At 41.3% G+C, this 18,627-nt stretch overlaps 1 protein-coding gene across 1 annotated transcript; it reads left to right on the top strand.

The window, feature by feature from the left end:
• Nucleotides 1-6,754: 6,754 nt before the first annotated feature.
• LOC131249137 (small ribosomal subunit protein eS10z-like) lies at nucleotides 6,755-16,756 on the top strand. Its single transcript, XM_058249712.1, has 4 exons — nucleotides 6,755-6,881; nucleotides 6,981-7,263; nucleotides 7,368-7,503; nucleotides 16,470-16,756. The coding sequence occupies exons 2-4, from the start codon at nucleotides 7,064-7,066 to the stop codon at nucleotides 16,545-16,547; spliced, it is 414 nt and encodes a 137-aa protein (XP_058105695.1). The 5' UTR covers nucleotides 6,755-6,881; nucleotides 6,981-7,063; the 3' UTR covers nucleotides 16,548-16,756.
• Nucleotides 16,757-18,627: the final 1,871 nt, after the last annotated feature.

Below are 18,627 nucleotides of genomic sequence, written 5' to 3'. Positions count from 1 at the left end.
TACCTTTCATTTTTTGTGTTAATGTAGACTGATGTAAACGTGCCCTCTAGGGCTTTATCAATGAAAGCTTGTTTCTTTTTGGAACGATCTCCCTTGTTGTAGAATTTTTCTAAGCTAAGTAGATTGTACTTAATTTTGAATATGTGGATCGGGCTTGATTCGAATAGGTCGAACCTTAGTTGGATCCAATAGGCATAGTAGGTCAAGTAGGATTCATGTTGTAACAACTTTATTAGTACTAGTTTGAAGTTATTTGTCATATAATAAGCTTCGCGCTGATTTTCTAAGGGTAATAAATCTTGAGATGTTCAACATTCCAAGGATGTGGCAAGAGCTGACCATTGAGATCCTCCAGTCGGTATGAGCCAGGTCGGCTTGTACTTATTACTACGTAGGGTCCCTCCCAGTTCGGGCCCAAGGTCCCCGATCCTGGTTCCTTGGTGTTTTGAAAGGTCTTTCAAAGGACTAAGTCGCCGGCTCGGAATCTTTTAACTTTTACCCTGGCATTGTAGAAGTGTGTCACTTGTTACTGGCGGATAGCGGTTCGGACATGAGTTTGCTCTCTCCTTTCTTCGAGAAGATCGAGACTTAACACCATTAGCTTGGTATTGATTTGTTCGTCGAATGACTCTGTCCAAGTGGTAGGTAGTCTGATCTCTACTGGAGTGACTGCTTCTGCTCCATATGCTAAGGAAAAGGGTGTTTCCCCGGTAGCCGTCTAGGCAATTGTTCAATATGCCCAATGGACTTTGGGTAGTTCCTCGGCCCATGCTCCCTTGGCATTCTCGAGCTTAGTTCTGAGATAATACTTGATGATTTTGTTGACCACCTCAACTTGCCCATTTGCCTATGGATGTCGCAGCGTAGAATAGATGTTGCGAATTCCAAGGTTATCGCACATCCTGTGGAATTGCTTCTCGCTGTCGGAGACAATGGTCCAAGAAATTTTGAATTTGCATATGATGTTCTTCCAAACGAAGTCTGTAATCTTTTGTTTGGTTGTCTTCATTAATGGTTTAGCTTCGGCCCATTTTGTGAAGTAATTGACTGCTACTACGGCAAACTTGGTCTAACCTTTACCAGTCGAGAGAGGACCAGTGAAGTCGATTCCCCATTAAGCAAATAGCCACGGTCCGATCTTAAGGGCGAGTTCTTCAGGTAGTTGTCGAGGTATGTTTGCGAAGCATTGGCACTTATACACTTCTGAGAGAATTATCGAGCATCGGATTGGATGGTCAGCCAATAATAACCTTGTCGAATGATCTTGTGGGCTAAAGCTTGGCCTCCGAAGTGGTTTCCACAGATCTTTTCATGGGTCTTCCTTAGGACGTTCTCTTCTTCCTCCGATCGGAGGCATTTGAGATAGGAGAGATAGAATCCTTTTTTGTAGAGGATGTCATTGAGTATGGTGTCACGGACCGCTTTAGTTCACAACTTACGTGCCTCCATCCGATCTTCAGGTACTTTACCCTCTTTAAGATACTCGATGATTGTGTCCATCCAATTTGGTTCCGAGCTTACTGGAAGTACTGTGGAGAGGTCGGCCTCATCGATACTCAGTGGCATAAGGAACTCAGTTGGGACGGATCTCAAAATGTCATCTTCGTCTACAATGGATAGCTTTTCCAGCATGTCGGCTTTGGAGTTCTTAGCCCAAGGGATCAGGGCCACACTGCATTCGAACCGAAACTTGTATCTTAGCGACCGCGTCGTCGCCGTGGTTCCAACGGCCCGACTCGCGCACCGACCCGATACCCAGGCTAGGAGATGTGGACCTGCATTCATTCTGAAGAAATGCCGCGTGTTACGAATCTCGAGGGAATCTCTACGATATGTCCCATCAATCAATGTCAAGTACAAGCCTTACCTCAAGTACATCAACCCATCCCTACTTTTTTCAAAAGTCAAACCTCTCTCTCCCTCACCATTCCTCTTTTACCCATTTTTCAAACCAACCCATACCTCATTAATTACAACCACCACCTCACCCATCCATATCACTCCCATCACTTCTCTCTCTCTCTCTCTCATTTCTCAAATCTCCCAAACAACTCAAGCCTCACACGTCCAACCCCTCTCTCCCAAACCACAAGTGTGGTCCACCTTCTCATCTTCCATCTACACCCTCTCATGTTTCATCCACACCATTAATCTCCCATCATCCACCGTCCAAGGCAAAGGCAAGGAGCATTTGAAGCCAAGGGAGCAAGGAGGAAGCTTAGAGGTGGGTGATCTACCGTTGTTTTCAATTTTAAGGGCTACATGTTGTGGGACCCACTTGATGTATGTGTTGTATCAATGGAGGGCCCATAGTGGCGGGGTCCCTCCTCTTCATCACCGACTCTCTAGTTTCTCTCTCTCTCTCTCTCTCTCTCTCTCTCTCTCTCCATTGTGATGGTGAAGATCCACACCATCCATTGTTAAAATGGACCCAATGCCCGTCTTATTATATGATATATTTTATAATATATATATATATATGATATATAATATAATATAATATATATATATATATAATACAAGATATATATATATATATTTTATATGTGTATATAGGTGTTGGTGGGCCACATCCATGTGGGACCCACCACACCGATGTGCGTTCCTATGCCACTGGACGTGCTGTGGGCTAACGGTGAAGTGTAAACTGACATGGGAGTATGCTAACGAGCTGGCCCAAAAGAGAAAGAAATGGTGGGCCACTCATGCAGGCCCCACCTTGATGTATGCATGTAATCTAAGCTGTCTATCCCGTTGCCCAGATCATTTTAACCGTTGAGCCAAACTTTGGGACCAATCTGATAATCAAGCAGGCCATACCATAGGAAATGGTAATTTTTACTGTTGAAAACTCACCCGATGATTCTACACGCTGAAACATACCCAATATTGGGCTTGTTTGGTCAATATTGAGCCATGAGATGCAATGGCTAGGACAGATTTTCCTGATGAGGGCCCCACCTAGGAAATTCCCTGGAAAAACGGAATTAAAAAAAAAAAGAAAAATCAACAGGCAGCGCCTGCGGCTGCGTGGGCGGGCAGACGGTTCGGTTGACCCTCACGGCCCCAGTTGTGGGCCCCACTGTGATGCTTTTCGAACATCCACACCATGCATTTGATGGGTCCCCACGTACCAGGTGTCCATTCTAAAAATCAGCCTTATATGAACTCAGGTGGGCCACACCATTTAAAATCATGTGAAGACACGCCTAAACATATAAAATCATTTGGTGGGGCCTACCTGAGTTTTGAATGTTGCTGAAACTTGGTCTGGACCGTCAGCCAGGTGGGACTCACATAATGGGTGGGCTGGATCTGTGCACCACATCACGGTGGGCCCCAGGTTTGGGTGGCCTCATTAACAGTTTGAATGACAAATGAACATTACCGTGGCCCTGGTCCACGTAAACAGATTGGATGACAGATAAATGTCACGGTGGGCCCAAGGTCCACGTGACCTCATGAACAGGTTGTACGACAAACAAATATCACTGTGGGCCCTACCCCCCTGGTCCACGTGATCCGTGAACAGCTTGAATGGCAAACAAACATCACAGTGGGCCCTACCCAAGGTCCACGTGACCTTATGAATAGGTTGGATTGCAAACAAATATTACAGTGGGCCCTACCCAAGGTCCCCATGGCCTTATGATTAGTTGGGTGGAAAATAAACCTTAGGTTAGGCCCTAGGTTGGGTGGAAAATAAACATTATGGTAGGCCCTACTTGGGACCCACTTAAGTATATATTGTGATCCACACCCTCCATTAGTGTGGGTCCTACCATGATGCATATGTTTCATCCAACCGTCCAATCATTTTGGAAAATATTTTAAGGCCGTGTGATAAGGCCCATCTTGGTGTGTTTGTGGGCGGTCTGTTGAGGCCCACCTTAATGTATTGGTGGTCCTTTTTGAGGCCCACTTTGATTTGTATAAGGTCCATATTATGAGGCCCATTGTGATGTATGCAAAGCCCATGTGACTAGGCCCATGTTGATGCTTTTGTGGCCCGTCATTGAGGCCCACTTGAGATATATGAGTCCATGGTTTGAGGCCCATTTGATGTATTGAAGGCCCAATGGGTTGTACATAAGGCCCAATGTAGTGTAATTCCACCATGGTATATGTGTTGATATTGTAGTGGGCTACGCCTTGGGAGCAATGATGGTTTGACGTCCACATTGAATAGATAATGTTGATTAAATGTCCGCATTATAACTCTCCCTAAGGCCCACGGATAGGCCCATATTTGCGGTAAGTAGGTCGTCTAGGCCCATCTCCGTTATACGCAGAGCCCATCTCTTTATACATGTTTAGTATAGATCCATAATTCATGATCATACGCATCATATGTATGCCTGATATGAGAAGTGATTGATCATAACATATGCCTTCGAGCAGATCGTTTATGGGCTCCTGGATAGGTAGAGTCGCCCCACATGAGCGCTCGGTACGTGCAGGATTGTTGCATGCTTGGTAGGCTGATTCATGCACTTGCATTTGTGTGATCATGATTATTGTATGCTCTAGCAACATCAGGGCTATAGCCTCCACAGACACATCGTGGGTGGCTGGGTTGGATATGAAAAATGTTTGGTTCTAGCATACAGGCGCCATAGATGTCCCTGACCCAATGGTACCAGAGGATGACTCCAATGTCGAGACCGAGTGGATATATGAGCGCACGAGGGCCGAATACCAGGAGGCCGCCTTTCCACGTGTCATGGTCGGTTGGAAAGGGGTGTGGCCTTACTCACCCGAGGGTAGGGGGCAATATTAGTCTGAGTTGACTAACTTGCAAATGGGTCCGCTATCGACGTCTCGGGTAGTATTGGCGGACTATTGGCTAGGCGGATAGTGAGATTTCTTACGTTCACTTGGATGTGCGGCTAGGAGAGCGACGTGCCATTTGGAGTGTATTGAACCCGGTGATTATCCGAATGAGAACTGTATTGATACATGTTGAGGATTGGCATGCTTGAGTTGCATCTCACATTGCATGGCCGTGTATGGCTGATGGCATTCATATCTTACACAAGTGACTGGTACGGCTGATCACATTCATGTACTCATCACCATGACTCCGCATTACTCGAACCTTGATTATGAGCACGCTTATATTGCACACACACTTACACCACCCTCTAAGCTTTACATAAGCTTATGCACGATTGATCGTGCAGGTGAGCCAGGACGCAGCCATAGCATAGAAGTAGCAGGAGCGTGCAGACGAGCTTTGGAGTTTCTATCTTTTGTATTATCTTGTATTCCCTTCTATGCATTGTACTTAAAAGTTTTTTATCATAATGGATTTTGTGATGGTATTCTTGTGGTTATTGTTCGTGGGTTATGCTTTTGGTTATGCTCATTACAATTAAATTGATGATTTGAAATCCTCCTTGTAGCATCCCAGGATCGGAACCTGGTGTTTGGGTGCCGGGAGCGGAGAATGGGGTACTACGGAGGCTGTCGGCGCTGGATTCGGCAATCGAAAATTTTATGAGCCCGGTTTATGAGTTCGGGGCATGACAAAGACAAGCATAACTTGAGAATAATCAAGAACAACATCACATGTTTGCTATGAGTTTAGGGCGATTAGGTTCCGAGTATAACTCTCAAGGGTGATTGGCGTCATTGATCTTTCCTATAGGACATGCCGCCCAGAAGAGCGACTTGAACGCACCTCGCTCTACCACTTGAGACTCCCGCTTTACCACCTACGACTCCTATTCCACCCCCAAAGATCCTTCCTCTCCAGCCTGAGGATGTCGTTCCTCCACCTAAGACCAATGCGAATCCGACCGTACCTATGAATGCCTCCCAGTTATAGCAGATGTTGCAAGCTATAACAACTATGCTTCAGGGACAGGGTAAGCATTCTTTTGCTTCGCCAGCCCATGCAGAGTAGGAATGCGCAAACACCCTTCTTCGAGAGTTCAGACAATTCGATCCTCCATGTTTCCAGGGCAAGCCAGATCCGACTGCAACCGAGAGATGGCACTCTAATGTGGAGAAGATTTTGATACCATGTCATGTACGGCCAAGCGGCGAGTCCGGTTGGCGATGTTTCTTTTCCGGGCGAGGCCAAGCACCGGTGGATCTTCGTTACCGCGTCGCAGACTGACTACGTCTGGACATGGGATGATTTTATAGACCGATTCGAGGAGCAGTACTTTCCTGACCACATTCGACGCCACACCACATGAAACCGTGGTGATAAAACGCCTACCGTTAAAAACTTCTTGAGGGCCACCGAAATGTTTATTTGCCGTCCAACCAATTGGTAGGGTCACAAAGACCCAGATGAAAAGACCACGTAAATATCAGCTTGATCCAAAACTTTTGTGACTCTCAGTTCGATCACCACTGTTTCTTGTGATGTGGTCCACCGAAGATTTAAATTTACTGCATTTTTGGCCCATACGCCGAAACGACATAGGGAAACGGATGGATAGCGTGGATATAAGAAACATACATCAAGGTGAGCCCAACAGTCAGGGATTCACCGACCTCGTCCGGTTTAAATTGAGTTAATGCCTGCCACGTATGCAATATCCAGTGACTGCGTATCAAATGCCACGCTCTACCAGAGTATCAAATGCGGCAACTCCCGATACAAAAAGGCCGCTTTTAGGGTTTTTGAGTCCCGGCTGCTCGAGAGACAGATTGGGCCCCACTTCGATCTATGGTCCATCTTCTCTCTCACCGTCACTCTCTTTCTTCTCTCTTTACTCTCTTTGATCTCTCTCTCTCTCTCTCTCTCTCTCTCTCTCTCTCTCTCTCTCTCTCTCTCTATTTCAATGGATCTGATATTCTTACTTTCTTCTTTCAGATCATTACGGAGAAAAACCGCAAGGAAATCTCCAAATACCTCTTTCAAGGTTAGTATTATTACTATCATTTTCTTTTCGTCTATCTCGGTGCTTTGTATTTCCTTATTAATGTATGTTGTCTTCGAACTGTTCGTTGAAATTCCTCAGAGGGCGTCTGCTACGCAAAGAAAGACTACAACCTTGCAAAGCATCCGGATATAGATGTCCCTAATCTGCAGGTCATCAAGCTCATGCAGAGCTTCAAGTCGAAGGAGTATGTTCGGGAAACCTTTGCGTGGATGCACTATTACTGGTATCTCACCAATGACGGTATCGAGTTCCTCCGCACCTACCTCAACCTTCCGTCAGAGATTGTTCCCGCCACTCTGAAGAAATCCGTGAAGCCCCCGGGCCGGCCCCTTGGTGGTGGCCCGCCAGGCGATCGCCCCCGGTATTTAGATCAATTAATGTGTACTTCTTTTGGTCATTGCTTTTTTACTTCCTCTGTTTTGTTGATGTTGAGTTTTTGGGTCTTTTTGCTGCTGAAAATTGTAGAGGCCCGCCTCGGTTTGAAGGTGACCGTCCACGGTTTGGTGGGGACCGCGATGGGTATCGTGGAGGGCCACGTGGGCCTCCAGGGGAGTTTGGGGACAAGGGAGGAGCTCCACCAGAATACCAGCCTTCTTTTAGGGTAATTCGATCAGTGTTTTGTTTCATATATTTTCTCCACCATTTGTGTTTGCTGTTTAGTGTTATGAATGGAGAATGCTTCAGTTCTATTACTTTCTACTTAGAATTGTTATGCCATGGAAGAATTTTCAACGAAATTTGATGTGGATTGCAAGCTTTATATTTAAGATACATGGATAAGAACATGGAATTTTGAATTGATTGTAGTGGAAAGAGAGAGGTTTTGGCTGTGTTAGATGCATGAATTGAACTGTGGACAATCAGTTTAATTGAGATGAAAAATGTTGATAGTGTATTTTGGTATTCATAATGAGGAAGTATCTTTCAGATTGCAGCTATGTTTATTTCAAGTCCAACTGAAGGTTACATAATTGTAATCTGGAGCATAGACTCCTGATTTTCAGAAAACAGTCTTTGTAGTTTCTTGTAGTCCAAACTTCTAGATTAGTTTTCGTTGTTTGTTGGTGTGATCTTTAGGTGGAGAAAGGGTTAACTTGCTTTTCTTTATTTATTGGGAAATAAGTACCTCTGTCATTTTTTTCTCTCCTTTTGATTATCCATCAAAAATTAAAGTCTGTGTTTTTTTTTTTCCAAATGTGACTAGATTTAGTAAAGCTTAAAGGGGAAAAAAACAAAGGAATGGGAGGATGATGATGAATCATCACATCTAATGCCAATAAAATCAGCTTCCACAAAAATCCTATGTTTTATCCTGATTATATCCTTCAGAGGATTGGGAACCCCCTGCTTAACAAGGCAACCTCTCTGTAGCATTTTGAAAAGTCTTGGCTACCGCTTCTGCGTTGTTAATAGCATCTTGTTATTTCTTTCTTTTTCTAATGATCAAATGCCCTCAACTATAAGAGAGATGCCATAGAGATCTTCTCTTCTTTCTCCCCAGGCCCCTGTCAATGGCTTTCTTGAAAGAAAGCCTGAATCGTCCCTTGCATCACCAAAACAATCCTAAAAGAGAAGCTGAGCTTCTTGGCAGTCTTATGGGTGATTTGGAAGGAGTGGAATAATTGCACATTTAATTGCATATGTTCTGCTATCTTAACAGTTATACTAAGAGTCAAATGGCTTGTTTACTCTTGGGTGGGATTGGTTGGTATCAATCGGCAAGATCTAGGGGTCACTTTGATCTCTTGATCAGCTACTTCTATCCATTTTGCTTTTCTGACATTTGGGGCTTTTTATAAAATCTTTGTTATTGATCATTAAAAAAAATCCCAAAAGAGAAGAATCAATACCATGATTCCTATGGAATCACAATGCAGTAATAAATTTTTCTTTTGTTGCCAAGGTAGACAATGTACACTTAGAGGTGTACACAAGTCGAGTTAGCTCGTTAGTTCGCTCGGATCAACTCGGAAAAGCTCGACTTAACTCGAATCGAATCGAAACTGTGTTCGAACCGAGTCGAGCCAGTTTTAATGAGCTTGAAACATTTCGAGTCAAGTCCTAGCTGGACCTAGCTTGACTCGACTCGGTTCGGCTTGGATCAACTCGGTTTGATTTTTTAGTCAAGTATATATAGCTTTAAAAAAAAAAACCTTACCTCATTACCCGTTCACCCAACCCTAACCCCAGCGGCTAGTGCCCAAATCGTCTCGAGTTGACTCTCCCCTTACAAACCGAGTCGACTCTAATGGTAATGATTGATCTCGGCTACTAATGCCATTCCTCTCTTCCTGTAATTCTCTCCAGATGCCATTCCTCTCTTCCTGTAATTTTCTCCAGATGCCATTCCTCTCTTCCTGTAATTTTCTCCAAAATCTCTCATATCTGTGTTCAAATTACTTTGATATTGTCGTTGCTCACCAAGTGTTTGATGAAATGACTCAATGAAGTGTGTTGGTGGCGAGGAAGGTACGTATATGAAAAAATACCATTTTTTCTTGATTTTTATGTTGCTTACAAGGCGCTTGAAAAAATACCTGTAAAACCACTATTGTTGTTTTACATACAGTGAGGTTTTGAAGGTGCAATCCATGTGTTTGTGAAAATGCTGCACAGGTGAACTCGACTCGAATTGGCCCGAGCTGAAACCAGGGTGTCCCAAAACGGTTACGGGGTGTCCCAAAAGGTAACGGTGGTGCCCGTTACGCGATACGGGGCCGTATCGGCCGAGTCCCTTTTTTGTACACGTAACGGCCGTTACGGGCGTAATGGCCGTTACTGACCCGTAACGGCTGTTATGGGCCTTGGAAAAAAAAAAAGAAATAGAAAAAAAAATAAAAAACCCTTACCTTTTTCCTTTCTTTTCCTCTTCTTCTTCTTTCTCTCTTCTTCTTCTTCTTCTTCTTCTTCTTCTTCCTCTTCTCGGCCTGCTACGGCCTTGCTGCGGCTGTGGCTGCGGCTGCGGCCTCCTCCTTCTCCTTCTTCTTCTTCTTCTTCTTCTTCTCTCTCTCTCTCTCTCTCTCTCTCTCTCTCTCTCTCTCTCTCTCTCTCTCATTCTTTCTTCTCGATTTGTCATGATCTCTCCCTGTTGTTGAGTGGGTCTTTGTGGAGTTTTGAATCTCTTTTACATGTCTCTGAACACTGCTATAGACGAGTGCTGACACTCCTCGAGCTCCGAGTTGTACGAACGGTTCAAAGGAGATCAAAGTTTTATAGGCACCACAGTGATGTATTTATTATATCCACACCGTTCATTTATTTTTAAATATTATTTTAGAGCATTACCTAAAAAATGAATCGTATCCAAAGATCGTCTGGACCACACCAAAAATAGCAGCGGAGATGATGATTTTCACCGTTAAATAATTCGTAGGCCCACTGTAACATTTATTTTCCATCCAATCTGTTCATAAGGTCAAAAAGACCGAATGAAGAGGAAAAACAAATTTCATATTGATCTAAAAGTCATGTGATCCCAAAAAAGTTTTCATGGTAGACGTTCAATCCCCCACTGCCTTTTGCGGTGTGGTCCACTTGATAATTAGATCTGTATTATTTTTCGTGTCAAGCCTTAAGACGATCTCGTCAAATGAATGGGCGGTTTAGATATAACACATACCTCATGAGTGGGGCCCAAAAAACTTTGACATGTGTGCTACACTTCACAATCCGAGTCCCACCTAATTTGGGGCCTTAAAAAATTGTACCAAAGGCATATTAACTTAAAATTTACCAATTAAATTATAAACTGCAATTGCTAACTCACAATGCCAAAATCAAATTATTTGAATACTTTTAATTGTTATTTGGTGTACTCTTATTTTTTAAAATAGGGCCTTTTGATTTTTTTTTCATGATTCACTATCCAATAAATGTCCACTAATACATAAGTGGGATAATGACAATAAATTGCATGAATTTGAGGTTAATTTGGGGCATAGATTGGTCCTCCAAGTCAGCCCGAAATTGGCAACGCCATCTACCTGAATTTAATTTCATTTTTTTAAAGAACTACTGGGAGAAAGATATTAAATTGTTAAGTATATAAATTAGATATTTAGAAAATTAAATATATACATTTTGTAGTCAAATTCAGGTTACTTGGTTCAAAAATTAATCAGACAGTCCGATACAGCTTCTCACCAAAGAGTGGACCGTTACACCACCATAAACATGTTCCAATTTATAAATGAATGCATATTTGGAATGCTTAGAATATTCCGGATTTAATACATATTTTTTTATATTTTTTTGGAAAAAAAAATAATTTTACGCCGTTACGGGCCGTTACGCTCCCGTATCGCCGTTACGACTCCGTATCCGTATCGGTTTTGGAGGTCACCGTTACGCCAACTGATACTGATACGGGACACCTTGTCGAGGACCGAGCCGAGCGGAGTTCGAGCTAGGGTCAACAAGTGGCCGAGCCGAGTTGAGCTGTGCCGAGCTCGACTCGGTTCGACTTTTGTACACCTCTATGTACACTGTTAGTTGTTGGCATATTTGATATTTCTCCTTTGCAAGTAGCCGATGGTAAGGATTTTATCCTTCCCAACGAGCGAACCAAAAGTGAACACCCTAGGGGGCTGGTATGTGAGTAGAGCCAAACCTAAGCTATGAGCCTTCATGCTGGAAGGACCTTCAATGATTGCAAAGTATATGGTCTTCACCAAAACTGTTCTTTCTCCTCAAATCCCCACTTCAATACATCTCTTGCTCTTATGCGCAGGTATCGACTATTTCACCTTTTCATGAGAGTAATGAATGCCCATATGTCCTCGTTGTTAAGATTCTTGTGAAAGTTTGGAGTTGAACACCTCCGTTCACCCATGAGGTTGAACCATTGAGAAATCATCACTTCTCCTTGTCTGAAATAGACTAGGGGAAATTTGTTTCAGTGTGCTTTCATTGCTCCATACATCTTTCCAAAATCTTTACAAGTTCCATCCTAGACTTTGTGGATGATTCCTTTGTTGACTGTTTCTTCCACCCCTCCCACCACATTCTGCAAAATTGAAGCTTTGTATTAAGATTAGTCTTTGGTGAACCATCCCTAAACACCCATAAGATAGGAGCATTGGCAAATCATTACCTCTTTGGGGTTGTTTGGATTCAAGCAAAGTTGTGTCCTGACACGTTGTACAGACTACTTTTGTTGGCACAAGCTATCCTAGCCATGTTGTTAGGACTAGTTATTTTGTGCCTTATTTGTCAAATATTTTGGAAAATGGGAAAATGGAGTGAGGGTGGATTGTGGCACATGTGGGGAGCTTAACGTGGATAGTGTCATCATCATCATCATCATCATCATCATCATCATCATCATCATTGTTTAAGCCTTATCCCAATTAATTGGGGTTGGCTACAGGCTACGTGAATCCTATTCCATCATTCCACATTATCTGTCACCATACCTTTAGTTAAACCAGTGAATCCTATTCCATCATTCCAATATGTCAATCGCCATACCTTTAGTTAGACCATAGGTCATTGAGCCTTTTCTTACTTCATCCACGTCCTTTTGCGCCTTCGCTTTATCCTTTTAGAGCCTTCAACTTGTACAAACTTACTCATTCTAACTGGCCCGATTCTTGGTTTCTGTTACACATGACCAAACCATCAGAGTCTACCTTACCTCATCTTATTACATATTGGTGATACTCTCTAGTTCCCTTGACTGCATTCATTTCTAATTCTATCCTTCCTTGTTTTGCCACTCATCCATCTCAACATCCTCAAATGGCATATGGAGCATTTGTGCCACATGTTGGGTGCTTAAAGATTGATGGTGACACATGTGCACATGTGGGGCGCTTGAACTTATGGTTACATGTGGCATGTGCATAGTAGAAACTGTGCCTCAAGTGGATCGAACTAGGGACAAGTAATTCCACCATTTTGCAAAGACAAGCAATCCATGCTAATGGTCATACACTGGGGACTAGTAATCCTTATTTCTAGGTTCTTGTGCAGAAAAAAAAGGTTTGACAAACCATGAACAAGCTCTCTATCTGGACAACTTGTCTTGACACAACTTCGTTTGAATCCAAAGAGTCTCTTTGTCTACAGCCTGACTTGCACTTGGGTTTCATGCTAAATTTTCCTTGTTCTCTTCCCTCACATGAATCGAAATACTCGGAGACTAATAAACCATTTGTTGCTGCTTAAAAAGAAAAATGTTTATCTGGATCTCATTTCATCATTAAACGTCATTCTATAAAATACTTCATCATTCAATAACTAAAAAAAAATTCTTCATGTTTAATGATTAATGTTTGATTTCTATTTTATCGATACATGAAAGAGAATTACAAAATTGGAAAGAAGGCTTTGGAAGGTGTTGTGAATAAATCGTTAAGCACAACAGGATTCGGGAAGTCATCCTCAAATAGATGGGACAAGGCGATGGTGATGCTTTATGTTTTGAATGAAGCAATCCTTTGGACAGTAGAACACATTCTAAATCATGGTTTTTTGCTATTGCACTGTAGGCTATCCTTGGCTATTGCACTGTAGGCTATCCTTGGTTATGTTAATGCCTCTTGCTACAACATAAATATATACGTTATTGTTCACCGTTAATTAGATTTAGTAGTTTGTCCTTTGACCTAGTGATCTATGTATTATATTGGCCAATAGTATCGAAGCTATATATTGCACATTCCTAATGCAAAATACAGTGGGAATATAAAAATTCCCTTGTATCTCACGAGATGTTGCAATTATCACATGATTTTTTGCAATATTTCCAGGAAAAAGTCCATTGTATCAGCCATACATTCAATGGTATTGTCGATCCTCAGGCAGTGCAATGACATTTCACAAAAATTGAAAAACCCCCCATGTCCTCAATTTTTTGGGGAAATTTGTCATGTTTTGGGCGAATGGTCTTCACCGTAGGTTTGCTCCCTATAGGTGAGGGTTCGATTCCCCTCCTTGGCTTTACCTGATACACGTGGTTGTGGGTGATTGTGTGTATCCGCAGGGATTAGTCTCACTTCAAAAAAGAGGTGGGGACACCCTGTGTCTTCAAAAAAAAAAATAAAATTAATAATAAAAATTGTCATGTTTTGAGTTCTAAGTGTTTAATCATGTCTCTTTAACATCTCTCGAAGGTTCATTGAAAAATTCCCCAATGTTTAATAATTTTCCCCATTGTTTACCTCAATATGGCAATACATTCCCCAATACAGGGTGCAATATTTTCTGTGTGATACGGATAAGTTTCTGTATCTCAATGGTGCGATACCAATGCATAAGCCATTACTTTGGCCTAACTAGCTTCATGGTCATGTGCTGCATTAGAATGTCTGATTCTTAGTCCCATGTACGTCCTAGTTTACCAGTTAGAAGCAATGAGTCCACAGCATTGATTGTGACTTGAGTGCTTGATAACACACTGCCATCAGCCACTCTTCCATGATTTTTTCATGTTTCCCATGCTCTTTGATGCCACAAAACAGCAAATGATTACGTTCAGTGATATCAAACTGGTTCATGTTGATATCCTGGAGGTTATGCTTTGCTCTGCTCTGCAATGCCTTGCAACCGTATCTGGTCCCCTCATCAGAAGTGTGAGCATGTTTCATAATGTAAAGACATTAGTGACTATGGTTGATTTCTACTGTATTAATTTGTACTTTGGGTTGTATATCCATATCATGTTCATGTTAGAAGTGGTTGTGGTATTCTAATTGCATGGATATTCAGATTTCAAAAAGTTTTGAAGATCTTTTGTACATATACTTCATGGAAATTTGGTTCCTTTGTGTTTTGCTTGGTTGAGTTGTAAATCTTTTGATCTGATTTAGGATGGTAGCTTAATAGCACTCTTTTTGGATTGCTCCTCAGCAATGGAATGAAATAGAGTACCCCCTAGTTTTCTGGCAGCACATTACACAAATTGTGGTCATATGCACTATCAACTTTGTATGGTTACCCTAACAGCAACAAAGTACTTTTCAGATGAAACCTACCTGCATTTCGAACTCCGATTTTGTGTAAACTGACACACATACACACACATCCAGTTTCTTGGTTTGGTTGGGCTCATTAAGCTTCTAACCAGAACACTTCCTATGTCTATTTATTCCCTCTGCACATCTTTAACCAGGGCTAGACTCCTATTTTAGTTTTGTTCCATTTGAAAATTGTTGGTGACCCATTCTCCTCCACTGATGTACAGCTATCCAGGCCTCCCAATTTGTGGGTCCCAGTGTGCATGGAGCTTAACTTTTGAAATCACACTGATAAAGCAATCCTAACCATCCTATTAGTGGCTATCAAATGGATGATTAAAAGTAAAATAATGAGTGGGTCCAAATTTGAAGGGAAAAATCAGATGGTTAATATTATCTTCTCAGTGCATTTTTATTTTTATTTTTGGTGTGTGTATATGCTCCATCTCCATTTGGGTAAGCAATTTGGATGATCTGGATTGCCTTGGAACTACATATGTGCGTTTGAAGAGTCACCACCAATTTTTAAATTGTGCAAAACTAAATTAGGCATAGCTCCTGTATTTCTTACTTGAACATTCTGAATAAGGCAAGGTTTCAAAAAGAGTGCAGATTTTAGACTGTTACTTCCACTGTAAAAGGGACTTGAAAGAAGACTCCTTATTCAACTTCTTTTCACTCAACCACAGTCATGAATGGTTGGGTATTAAGATTTCAACAGCACCAAATAATGGTAGTTTTTTGTAAAGCCGATCTTCTAGTCATTTGAGGCTGGTTTTCTGTTTTCCTGCTTATCTACTCCAATTCTCAAGTGAAATAAGAATGCCCCCACAACTAATTGTGCAGTGCGCCTTCCATCAGCTTATATAATCACCCACATTTTGTCATTTTATGCCTCCAGACCTGGGGGAACATGCTTGTAAAAATGGGTTGCTGGGGAAGACAGCTGACAATCAGTTGTAGGTGGTTGATCATGTATATTACTTCAGTAAAAATCATGTCAATAATCACCATTGCTGGTTTATTAGTGGCATACTTCACACGTATAAGATACTCGTTACACTCGATACTTCTTTAACTTTGAACAATAACACAGTGGCCTGAATTAAAATTTCTTTAATCCTTGTTGTTGTCACTGATTAGACACACTAATGTTACTTCACATGCCAGTTGGAAACTCATAATTTCATATCACTTGGAAATAAAAATAAAAATCATCACCTGCCATTTTGGTTAGACACAATATTTCGTTGCTCTTGAAAAAAAATAATCTCAACCAGTGCACAAACAGAGGTGGTCTTTGTAGGGCTCATTGCCAGCTGTCCTTATGGGATTTGGCAGCATTTAAGTTCCAATCTTGTTGAGCTGTGCTCATGTATTCGGTTGTGTTGCTATTATGAGAGACCGTGTCATTATGGGGGGACATGCTGAAAGTGGTGGGGTGCTGTTCAATTGCATATTGTAATGAAAGATGCACATGTTAGTCTACATGATAGTTTGGGTGATTTCTGAATGCATGCTTATGTTTTGTTGAGTAGAGGCCTCTAAGCCTCAATTTTTCTTCATCCATATTTTTTCCCCTCTAATTGGCAGTCTTTGAAACTTGTAGGGTCCTGGTGGAAGACCAGGCTTCGGCCGTGGAGGTGGTGGTTTTGGTGCTGGGCCAGCAAGCTCCAGCCTTTCTTAATGTTGCCATGAGCTAGTTTTGTGTTATCTAAAAAGTTTTCTTCTCGCCAGTTGGTAGTCTTTGTTTGTTTCAGATCTTGGCGAGTCTACCGACATGCACAGATTATTTTTTCTACATGGTTAAACCATGCTATATTTGAGCTTCTTATTGGATATTTTGCTAGTTATTTAAAATTTTCTTTTGGGAAAATAGGTGTCATTGAAAAAGCTTTTGATTGCATGCAATGTATATGATGTTCATCCCACTTCTACCCCACATCCTAATGGTGGGGTACCTTGTGGTATGAGAACTGAAAAGTGGCAAGTCCAATTCCTGTTTTCATCTGATCTTGATTGGATGGTGATGAGATTACAGCCAATTTTTGCCGTGGGATGCAACCTGGCTATAATGTGATGTTACCTTGTGTTATTGATGGGGATTGGCTTGAGAAGGATAGGATTTTGAGACACAATGAGTATTATCAAGTCTTTTTGTTCTACTGGCAGATTCTCTTTCTTTGGTAATCGGTACCGATATATGAACTAGCACTTAGTTGCCTTGATGTAGGGCCATTCTTAGCTGATGTGAAGCATTGGCAGGTGAATGCTACATGCAGGTTTGCCGATTTGAGGCCATTTGTGACCGAATTCCATTTCATGGATATCCCAAACAAGCCAAATAGTTGTCGGAAAGATTACGATTTCTCATGCAGGCACCTGTGACTGGAACCTGCCCTTAATGGGTCACAATGCCAAAACAACGGTCTGACTATCATATCTGATGATCATATTAATCCAATCCATGGCACTCATTTTGTGGGCCATCATATCATGTCAGACTATAATAAAAGTGACTCGAAATAAATGGACAATCCAATGGTATCATCATCTTCATCATCATTTAAACCTTTTACCAGCCCACTGGGACCACCTTCCCTCTTAGCCACAATCCAGCTGTTAGCGTAACAGTTCAGATCATGCAATTGAATAGCAAATCAAGGACTACCAGATGATGGGCCTCAAGCACAATGTCTGATATTAGTCTGCTCAACCTAGATGCAATTTTTCAAAGAAATCGAAGCCATTGACCTTAAGAAGCATGATCAGGGGCCACTCTCGTCGGATCCAAACCACGAGAGTTAGGCTGGCTGATGGCTGATCAGCTATCTATAAATGAAACTGGACAATTAAAGAGGAAAGTAAGATTTGTCTTTATAATGATTGTTTTTTTTTTTTTTTTTTTTAAAACCTTTTAATCAAAATGACTTTTTCTCACTCTAATAGCAAGGATAATTTAATTCTTGCAATGTGAGAGTAAAAAAACCTTAACTGGAAACCTTTTGGCCACCTTTAATTGATCAAACCTTGCTTGTCGATCGATCGTGTGTGGTCATATTAAATCAGTTTGGTTGTTGAATAAATTTGGTCATCTTCGATCGAATTAGTTCGACTGATTGGGACCGCTTGAGGATTCCCTAAATTGATCAAACCTCAAGTTCGATTAGTCGAATCGAATTACGAATTTTTGAATTTGATCACTAAACAAAAATTGACCATTTTCGATTTATCATACATTGACTTCAATCAATTGACCAAAGTCGGATAGGTTCAATCACACAGTTTGGTTTTATGAAAATTTTAGAGTTTTTCATCTTCTTACTTGACTTTATTGAATTCTATTGATCTTGAAATTGTGTTTAGCCCATATAATGGTTTTACTCTTCGTCGAATTGGAAATAACCAAAGAATGTTTGGATACAAAATATTCGGAATTGAAAATTGTTTTTTTTTTTTTTTTCCTTTTTTACAAAAGATATCATAAATTATACAATTTCGCATATCATTGGAAAAAATTTTATTTGTCAATTCAATATAGGAGTTGAGGCTCTAACACAATTTAGCCTTAAGACCTGCAGGTTCGGATTTCCTTACACTAAAACAGTTGAATATCTCTTAATTGATTATCCTTGTTGCAGAAACTTGATCAAAAATTAATTTTTTATCTTCAAAACTTCTCACAAATCAGAACAAAGTTCGCTTCATTCATTATTTAGGTCTGCACATGTTTGATAAATTTTTAAGATTTAAAATAAAGAATTGTA

The sequence above is a fragment of the Magnolia sinica genome, chromosome 6, assembly GCF_029962835.1.
Source record: "Magnolia sinica isolate HGM2019 chromosome 6, MsV1, whole genome shotgun sequence".
NCBI lineage: Eukaryota > Viridiplantae > Streptophyta > Magnoliopsida > Magnoliales > Magnoliaceae > Magnolia > Magnolia sinica.
The sequence above is the reverse complement of the archived record's forward strand: the minus strand, read 5'-3'. Positions and strand labels throughout refer to the sequence as shown.